Below are 10,587 nucleotides of genomic sequence, written 5' to 3'. Positions count from 1 at the left end.
GGGCCAAAGCCCGATCATTCGAGGCATCCGGCTCTCTGGTACTTAGCCAGCAGTTCCCTAAAGGCTCAAACATACATATTTTAGAGGTTCTAGTTGCCTAACCTCCCCTTTGGAGGTAAGAAACCACTGAAACAAAATAAACATTAGAATTTGACTAGAGACCTGCAAGTTCTACTTCTGTCCTTAAATAATCGTCTTCCCTGATTTTGGAGTGATCAGATGACAGAACATCAGAAAGCAGGATTAAACACAAAGTCTGCAGCTTTATTCCCAACAAGTACGACATAATAAATAACGCCATCATACTAATGTGCTTTCAATTCAATTGTTCTTCAGTTGCATGAAACTAATTTTAATATTAGACATGGATAATTGTTTTTATTTATAATAATATCATATCCACATGATCGGCTAATGACAGCTTTCTCTAGGGGAAATGACGCAGTAAACATCATTCCAATATGTGCTGTTGTATATAAGTACTTTAATTTCTTTGGAGCCAACGTTTATTGATGGTCACAAAGATCACATAGATAGGGGAAATCAACATGTAGTGATCACCATGTAGTTAGTATGAGTTCACATTTCATTTTGAGCTCATAGGATGCATGAAACATTTCAAATATGACATGAGAGACTCCATTCAAAAGGTTTGCAGCACATTATATAAAGTTCAGCACATAAACGATTACATGACTGTCATTGTATTTCACCCTTTGTTGTATGGAATTTCGGCAGGTAAAAATATTTACACAGCTTTATTTTTAGAAGTTAACTCTATGACCATTTTTGTCTTTTGTGGTGTGGGTTTCATAGATGAGACAAATAGAGTGGCTGCAAATTATGAAGATGAAGGACAATGAGAAGTCAGGATTAACCGAAAAGGTATAACTTTAATATATATTAAAAAGTTGTGCTTAGTTCAATGTAATGCCCTTCAGTTGAATACTTATAATAATCAATTCTTTGATACCATGAAGTGTACAGTATGTTAAAAAATGAACCTTCCATAATACCTTGCACAGCACCAAGCATAGTACCTTGCACAGGACCTAGAATAATACTATCATAGTACCTCAGTTTCTAGAACAGTGCCAACCAAAGTACCTAGCGCTGTACTTGGCAAAGTTGATCAGTACCAAGAAAAGCACTTAGCAGAGTAATTTGCACTGTACATTGTAACTGTACCAGAAGGCGCACACACATTAATACAGGGTTAAAAGTAAGGAAGGACTAAATAGAATATTGGCCTAACCATAACCATAACCATAAATAACCCCAAAACATTTATATTCAACGCCATGGATTCTGTAGAGGACATATCCAATTCAAGCGGCATTATATTAAATCCCAGGTGTCCTTTCAATTGATCCCCCTAATGAACAGAAAACACACTGCCCACAGATCCACTCTGTGGGTTCAGAATATATTGGAATCTGTCATTTTTGATAGCGTAATCTTTAAAGGGCCCCTTAGTTAAACCCAAATAAGGTCCTCCACAGACAAAATTAAACTTCTTCTCTAATATGTGGAAACAATAGCAGCAAGCATGAGCCAGATTCATCCAGAAAACAGACAAAAGCGAAACATACAATATCACTCCTTTGCTCATCTAAGTTGAGCCATACAGATGTCATGTGATATACTTATCATCTTTTAGTGGTGGTTTTATCATGGGTCGGACATGTCCTTGTTCTGTGAGACTGCTAGTGTGCTCAAGTTTTATCAAATACCGATTGCACAAAACGGAAAGGGGTCGATATCTACAATTCAATATTGTCTATTACAATTATTATAACTTTGATTGTATATTTACCATTCTAAAGTTTGTGAAGGTAAAGTTTACTAAGGTGGTTTTAGTATAAAGGTCATCTCGTTATTTTCGTGCTCAACAACCCATATCAACTGAAACTTTTAAACAGAACTAAGCAAACTTATGTCTATTGTTTTTCCATAGGTCTGATTCAAGTGTGACTGCTGACTATTAGTCGTACTTTATTAGTTGATTTCACATCACTGAGAACCCTCAAAAGAAAAAAAAATGTCAAGGGCACTTCTGAGGACATTGCAAAAGCAGAAAGTGCTGACGTAAGGCCATCCACAGATCTCCGGTTGGTAACATACTTACCAGGAACTACAGGGCAAAGAGCTAAACCAGCATTGTATCGCTGGCGTTCTGCTGGACTTTTGATCAATTGCATTATTGATCAACTGCTTCTGCTTTTTACCTATCTTCCTCTTCAAAAAAACAATATTGGATTCGGATCATCACCACATAATTATGCAAACAGTAAAAAATAGAATATTCATCCTTGGCACCGTGTGGCAAACAACACAATGCAGTCAGAACAAGATGGGTTTTACAGCCAAACTTCTGTCCTCACTACCATTTAGCACACTTTGGTACACTGTGCACACCATCTGTCTGCAGTGGCCAAAGTTGCCCCATTCGCAGCCAAGATGTAATCATTAAGTTTGTACCGAAAAAACTACAATGGATGCGATCATTTCTCTCTGGTGAGAGAAAGTTGAGAGTTTGTCTAAGATGCACTGGGAATTGGCATTACCTTTTATTTCCATGTGGAGAAAATATAACGAAAGATAAAAATTGATTGATCAAATGGCCTCTGAGGAACTGTAATAAAATACATCGGAAAAGGACGAATGGACTCAAATGCAATTGACTTAGCAGACATTCAATCCTACTGTGGTATGTTCAACAAATCAATGTCACTCAGACGATACCGTTGGAATAGCTTTTGGTTTTCCTCTTCACGATTGCTGGTACAACACAAGAACGATACATTTCCCATCAGGAGCGATTTTGACAGGGACCCGTCCAGGGTTACCTCAGAGAGTAGCTCTGCCTTCCTCTCAGATGTGGTCGTCCGTCCCTCTTCCTCTCTCCTCCTCTCCTGATCTGGCAGGGTCACCCCAGGGACGTCAACAGAACTCGATGGATGGGGGACAAAACATTGTGGGAATGTCCTTTAGCAGATCTTCATTTTTTCGATGTGTTGATGTTTTGTTTGTTGTGGTTGTTGTTGTTTTACAGAGGGAAAACCAGAAAGCCAGAGAAGGTGGAGTACTGCCACCCACCGACCAGGTTGCCCTTCTCCAGTTTCAGATACACCTTGTCCTCGTTTTCTAGCAGTAGCAGGACTCCGTTTGTGGCCGCCTCGCGGGTAACGTCCTTATCGCCGGCGAAGGCCGAGATGACCGGCCTGCCGTTCAGCATCAGGTTGACCTGGAGGAACCCAAACATAGACACTGGGTAAGCGTCGCGCCGCTCAGTAGCTGCATTATGCGAGACTGTTTTAAAAATCCACCTACGTGTCTGGGTGAAAGCGTAGCAAACTCCTGATGCTAATCAGTTTTTCTGACACGTGTACTCTAATGAGTGTTTTGAGGGAGGAAATACTTCTATGGTAGCAGGCCTGCTGCTCATTATTCTTTGCGGTTTGAGGTATTTTTGAGCGCCATGTGTTAAGAGAAAAGTTGGAGTTATAATGATTTCTACCAATCACTGCATTCATCAGCATATGATTAACATGAAACTTATATCCAGATGGCAGTACATTTAGGAGTAATAGAATGCATCCACACCCAAGATAATATTTCAAATTAAAATGACTACATTGAGAGTTTACTCTCATTCTCTCTCTTGCTCTTTGTGTGTGTGTGTGTGTGTGTGTGTGTGTGTGTGTGTGTGTGTGTGTGTGTGTGTGTGTGTGTGTGTGTGTGTGTGTGTGTGTGTGTGTGTGTGTGTGTGTGTGTGTGTGTGTGTGTGTGTGTGTGTGTATACCTGTATGGTTTGGCTCTGGTACACCTTTATAACGTGAAAGTTGAAACTGTAAATCCCTTTCCTTGGTGACAAGAAAACAGACTCAAACGTGAAGTAGTTCCCAATATTCACAAGTACCTGCAAGAATAAAACATACATAATATTACATACATGTTTCTCAAGGAGCTGAAGCTATTAAAACAATCAGTTGGTCCAAGAAATCAGTATAAAACATATTTTGTCTGCAACCAAATAATTGTCATTGTCATGTAATTACATACATATATATTATATATATCATATTATATATATATCATCATAAATGTAGACATTCGGTCAGAAAGGAGGGACCTCTCCCTCCTTTCTGACAGACTGTCTATATCGAAAGTACACAATGACAAACGCAGATCACAAGTTATCACACAGACCCATAAATGGATGTAAATGTTTAACAAGCAGCCAAGTTGATTCTTCCTGGCTGCTTTTCAAGAATTGTTGATTGAACTGGACATTCCATGTCCAATGGCCAATGCCATTACCATGGGGATGCGCAGAGTGTGCGCGCCTCACCGCGCCGTGCGTCGTGTTGGGGACGTTATGCACCCCGGTGCCATCCTTTAACACTACGTTTGCAATGTACAGCCCAATCCAACATAATCCCTGCCATATTTTATCGATAACAAACGGATATCGGAATTTTTTTCTATCAATTAACAGATAGCACAGTACCGAGTTGACTGTCCATTCCAAATTGATCAAACGGCAATGATAAATGAACGCCTGGAGATATAGTGCACAAAAACAGAATTTAGGGAGTTACTTACTTGGTCGAAGTATATAATTCTCGTCTTGTTGCTCATCTCCGAGGGTTCGTGATTGTTGCTGCGGACCGCAGAGAAAGCCACCTTAGAGTTGGCGGCGCGCACCGAGATGCCGAGCGGAGAGGTGGAGCCCCTCCAGTCCGATGTGGGGTTGGAGTCGCACACAACCAGGCACTTCCCCTCCAGCACGATCGGTTCCGTGTCGTTTTGGGCACTCCCGAACGGACACAGTAGAGTCCAACAGAGCACGACGAGAAGGGCATTCGCCCCGGTGACCAGCTGTGACGGCAGCATTTCCAAACACAGCGTCTCCGCACCGAGTCCCCCGCACACTGCTGAGCCGCCCCGCACAGTCCCGCACACTGCTGATCAGTCCCGCACACTGCTGATCAGTCCCGCACAATGCTGCTCATCAGCACCACACACGCGTCTGATGCCCCACACTTCTCTTATTGGGTTTAGTTATGAGGCATTTTTAGATTTGGTGCTGAAACGTTGTTCATTTTAAATAAACATCTCAAATAACTATCAGCAGACAGAACAGCCTATTTACAATTAGGATACATTGTTATTTAGAGCAATTAAATTGACAAAGTATTGATGAGGGCTCTCGGTCGACCGGCGAAAGCAGTAGGTTGTCTATAAAGCCCCCCTCCCCCCAAACTGGCGCATCGGAGGGTCCCCTTATCTGGTGCGCACTGCGTGCACTGGTCTGCTACATTACGCATCTACATGGTGTGCTGGTCGTTCTCTTGTTCTGTAGACAGTTCGGCCTACAAGCATCATTCAATGTAAAACAAATGAGCTTAAGAACTATGGACTGAATGAGCTATGATTGACTGGGTGCATTGATCACGATTATATCCGAGAGTGAAGGTGTGAGCTCAGGGTCAGAGGATCCTGGGAAAACATGCTCAAGCATTCGCAACGCGGTGCAGACGAGATGTGATGGCAGGAGGTTTGTAGGGATTACCCGCCTTCTTCCCAAATATATACTTCCACCCCCCCCCCCCCCACACACACACACACACACACACACACACACACACACACACAAACAACTAAGTCGGGGCTTAACACCAAAAGTTATCAACATTTTAGGAGGATTGGGTCATCACTCTCCTTATTGAAAACATTTTGTGTTTCATTCAGAGTCACATCCCCAGCCTCCCCCCTCTCTAGTTTTGTGTCTGTAACCCTAACACAAATATTCAGTCCAATTGGTTTTGGGAAGTAAGGTTTCCAATATATTCATACATCTGAACAATTCTCCATTATATTTGTTCTGTACACATCACAGTTTTTATTCTGTTTATCAATGTTACGGTTGCATCTGCCTCTTCACATTACAAGAAAGCGGACATCAGGGCTCAGAGCTCACAGTGTCATTAAATGGTTCTCATGGAACTCGCCTTTCGCTGTTCTTATTTTTTAAACAGAAGTAGGCTACGATCAACGTTAAAAAAGAATAATCCATGTGAGATGTGGAGCAATCGAAATTCTCCTCCAACATGCCTACTGTCAACAGTGTCACATGCTTGGGATGAGTGGAGGTTTTGGGATGATACAAAAACAAATTACTAGAGGTATGTACACTAGGCACTTGTACCTCTCAGCATCAGCATGCCTTGTAAGAAATGGTTGAATTAAAAGCGTGGACGTGTGGGATTTAAATTTCCCCTCACTCAAAAGTTCTGCAGCCCTAATCTATTTCAAATGAAGGGTGTGGGACCAAGGCCAGTGGGGGCAGCTGCACATACTTGTCTTAATGAGAAGCCTGAGAGAAAATGAGTTTCAATCGGAGACCGATAAAGAATCTCCAAGTTCTTCGATTCTTTAAGAGTCTCCGGGGATTTAAATCCAGTTCCCTTTTTGACAAGGGTTGGTTTGGGTCTCATCACCATAAATAATACTACTTGACTTCCTTGCTACATGAGTTCATATTTCCACCTTTTTATTGTTTACAATATCCAGATGACTTGTGCAATATACGTTCAGTCTACTTCACTTTTCGCATAAGTTACAAATATACTTTTATTTAACATCTGAGCATCTAACCAACAGCAGAATATTGTTGCTAGACACATGTTTGATTTATAATAAGAATAAAAAATATTAATATTTATTTTGTATATTGCTAGTTGCTAGTTGGGTTTATTCTATTATATTACTTTGTCTCTGGCTTGAGCTGAGCAACTGTTATAAAAGTGTTCCTCGCTGATCAATAAAGTAATCTGATGTTTCTATATTTGTATCTGTATCTGAGTTTGTATCTGTGTATGTTTCTTCCCTCTGTGAATCTGATGAGCTCATTGAGTGTATAATAAGCTCTGCAGTGGGAAAACATTTACAAACACGGCTGGAGATGGTAATGTGTTGTTTATTAAATAAATTAACACATTGACAAATCTGACAAATAACCTATTCCAAGTGGCCCTTGATTCAATTGCATGACTTTGATCAATATGCTTACACATACGAACAATATGTCAATGAAGTGTTTTTATTTTGCATTGAAATATTTTGTTATGTTATATTCCATGTCCTGATTTGTATTGTTATCTTATTCTCCAAATCATCCCATTATCTTTAAATCATCTTGTTGTCTATAATGCAGCTAATTACCTACTTGGGGACAACCAAGATTTACTGCGATACCTATTGGACCTTTGACTTATTGGACCTTTGACTTATTAGACCTTTGACCTATTGGAGCTTTGGAGAGATTGGACCTTGTGGGTTAAGTTGTCTCATAAAAACTGCTAGTCATGTTGGATGGATTTCTAGTTGTATTTTGTAATAGCAGGCTACCTAGGCAGGTTGACTCTCGATTCCGATGTTAGACTTTGGAAGTCATCAGTATTGGCCAAGTGCTTCCCTATGGTGGGAATAGCTCAAGGTTCAAACCGGGGACAAATCTGTTTTTAGAGCACTGACTGACACCGAGAATGAGATACCTCAACATAATTCTTTTTTTTTTTCTTTAAATCTCTATTTTGAATGATTACAGTTCTCAGAGAAGGAAAACAATGTTCAACATCACATTTATTTTTAAATGTCACTTTAATTATTCCTTACTTTATAAAATAGACAGATCTGATTAAAATTGGGATTTTATCTGCCTACAAACAACCAACATTCATTATAACATGTCCTTCTAGTAATTTTACCAACTATATCATTCTATGATTAAACTGTATCTCATACAAACATAAAAGTCACAAAAGATAATTAATTCTAAAGAATTAAAGTGTGAAGGAAGGACTGTTGCTGTTGATGCAATTCATAGATCACAAACAAAATACCCAAAGTGACTTAATCATTTGATCTTAAGTTCCATAAAGTAAGTTCAAGCCCACTGAGACCAAACATTCCTGAATACCCAAGCAACCGATTTTTTATATTCTGATTATCATGGTGAAAAAGCATTAATTCTCCTATCCTCGAGCGAGCGGTGAAGATCATCTTGGAAACGAGGGATGAGCGACTGCTGAGACGATCGTGCATGGTTCACGTTGAGCATACACAAAAGGTAGCGGACTCAAGAGTCCTCAAAAAGTCAGACTGTGACTGTCAAACATAAGCCTGCTGCATCAACAAATGGAATACAACTCAAATGTTTCACAACACCAAATGAAATATCTCACTCGGCTTGCCATCACTGAGACCGCCCTATTCTAACTAATCTGTGTTGTATAGATGTGTTTGAAATGCAGGTTATTCCGAATGTGCACTTTGCCAAAAAGGGTTGGTTGTCAACGTTCACCCAAACAACTGCCAACACACAGGAACAGTATCTATTATTATATTAAATGCAATGTGAAGGATTTGCTTTTCATTGAATAAAGGAACAACTAAGGCCCTTTTTACATGAGATAAATATCTAAATTCTGCAAACGTTTTTGAATTTCATTGTATCCATATAAGAAAACTCATGTTTCCATGAATGTTGCAACACCCTTAAAACCGTCTCAGCCTGTGTACACCTGCATACCGTTTGGGAGAGATCCCTGCTTGGTATGTTTACGCACATACAGGTTTCAAGTTTGTACCACATCCCGGTTTTCACCATCAGGACCTAGGCCTAGGACTCAAGAGAATTGTCAGCAAAGACAGAGAACAGCAATGTTAAGGAAGCATCCTTGCTTTCTATTTCCGCCGACCGTTGATGTCTGAGATAATGCTAGGACAAGCATTCGGTCAAGATGACGCCCTGGCTCTGGTGGAATATATAATAGTCTAAAAATTAAGCCCTATTTCCTTTCCTAACCAATTTCTCTTGACCTTGATGGAAAATGTCACGAGGGCAAGGATAAGAGGTGAAGGAGATTCAAAAATAACTAAAGACATTCAGTGCCAATGGAATCAGACAGCAAATAATGTTAGGCACGACCACATAAAAATGCGTCGGCGGATGTTATGGACGTCTGACTGTCTGACTGTGTTCCGAAGATGGACGATACTAAAAGTAGTCTCAGGAACTCTGCCCCATGCCTTCTGGCCGTATTGTTTCATGCAGGCTATATGCACGACGAAAACTAGGTGAAAAATATAAGATTACGCCTAATAATTATATAGGCTCCCAGTTACAAAACTGAAACAAAATGGTTGACACATTGAGAATGGTTGCTCACACTCACCCTCCTCTCCACTCATATTCATCGACATAGAAAATTGAACACCAGATGTCAGCACACTTGTAGATACCTTCTAGTCTATCCACATCATGAAGTGCATACAGTCAGTGAAGAATCTAGACTGTAGAGTATGTATGGTGATGGCCATCAAAGTAATACTTTCTTTATGTCTTGCAGTACAGAACCTACCTGAGGGCATTTAATACACTATTGAAATTCGGCATGTATTTTCTTGAAGTCATGGAGAAACTGACTGATGCACCCAAAAAGTTCCTGCGAGTCTTGATCCATTGGCTCCCCAAATTTAACCTAAACACAAGAAAAGAAAGAAAAAGAGTCGGTTGCAAATTTGTTGGCAACCATCCATCTAGGAACACATTAGAGGAATAGCAGCATATTTGGTTTCACCGTTTGATTTAGATTAGCAGAGCATGTAGACAGCATATGACTTTGGACCAGTGTGTTTTGCGGTGGCGCTGTTCGCCAAATCTCCCCACCCTTTTTTAATCTGCACAAGGACAAGCGATAACTATGCGTAAACTACATTGCATTGATAGCTGTATTACTGGAATCCCAACACCTTCACAGGCATTCAATTATTTGATCTTGCATTTTGAATGGCGACTGCTTCGGTAGAACATCAACATGGATTTAATGCAAAGCAAACAAACATTGATGAAATAACTTGGAATGCTGTTTTCTCCTGTACCTGGAGGAAGACCAATCAATCGTTGACGTTGGGATGAAGCAGTAGAAACACGGTCGACTCAAACCCCAAATTTTATGTAAACAAATAGCAGGAAAACTCTGCCATTGCATCTTTAAAGATATTCATGTATTGTACATTGATGTCTATGTCATTAAAATCAAACTAACCCCAGTACAATATAGTTTGGCTCGCAGAGCCTATTACTGGGCATATGGCATGGCATGCCTGTGAAAGCAGCTGCGATATAATGTAACACATAGGGTGTTTGAATAAATTACCTGTGTTTAGTTATAGGTGTGAAATCATTCTTGAGCGCCTCTCTGATGCATACACTATTCACTCCCTTTTTAATTGAACATAATACCTGATAATCTTTTGCATTTATACCTGATAAACTGTTGCATTGGGGGACACAATGATAACGACTGCTCTCTATATCTCTCTGATAATGTTCGCAGTTTGTTGCAAGGCACATCTAGCCTGGGCAGCCCCGCCCATTCTTCCGGCAAATTGAGTTTGCCCTGCACAAGGGTCTGGAGAAGAGCAATACATTTCTTTCTGCTTCCGATACGTTTTTGCGGGAGCCAAACACAAAGCTGCCTTTTCCCCTTGGCACGCTATTGGCTGGTTTACCAC

At 40.3% G+C, this 10,587-nt stretch overlaps 2 protein-coding genes across 2 annotated transcripts in view; both read right to left on the bottom strand.

The window, feature by feature from the left end:
* Nucleotides 1-1,153: 1,153 nt before the first annotated feature.
* Nucleotides 1,154-5,049, bottom strand: cbln4 (cerebellin 4 precursor). Its single transcript, XM_056601329.1, has 3 exons — nt 4,609-5,049; nt 3,806-3,922; nt 1,154-3,247 (listed from the first exon to the last, which is right to left on the bottom strand). Exons 1-3 carry the CDS (start codon nt 4,897-4,899, stop codon nt 3,050-3,052), a joined length of 606 nt encoding a protein of 201 aa, XP_056457304.1. The 5' UTR covers nt 4,900-5,049; the 3' UTR covers nt 1,154-3,049.
* Nucleotides 5,050-5,821: 772 nt separating this feature from the next.
* LOC130383476 (formin-F-like) overlaps nt 5,822-10,587 on the bottom strand; it is a 19,125-nt gene continuing 14,359 nt past the window's right edge. The window contains exon 11 of the mRNA XM_056591428.1: nt 5,822-9,551. Coding sequence (XP_056447403.1) covers nt 9,450-9,551 — 102 coding nt within the window. The 3' untranslated portion in view covers nt 5,822-9,449. The remainder of the gene's footprint in view (nt 9,552-10,587) is intronic.

Source organism: Gadus chalcogrammus, chromosome 1, assembly GCF_026213295.1.
Source record: "Gadus chalcogrammus isolate NIFS_2021 chromosome 1, NIFS_Gcha_1.0, whole genome shotgun sequence".
Classification (NCBI taxonomy): Eukaryota; Metazoa; Chordata; class Actinopteri; order Gadiformes; family Gadidae; genus Gadus; species Gadus chalcogrammus.
The sequence above is the reverse complement of the archived record's forward strand: the minus strand, read 5'-3'. Positions and strand labels throughout refer to the sequence as shown.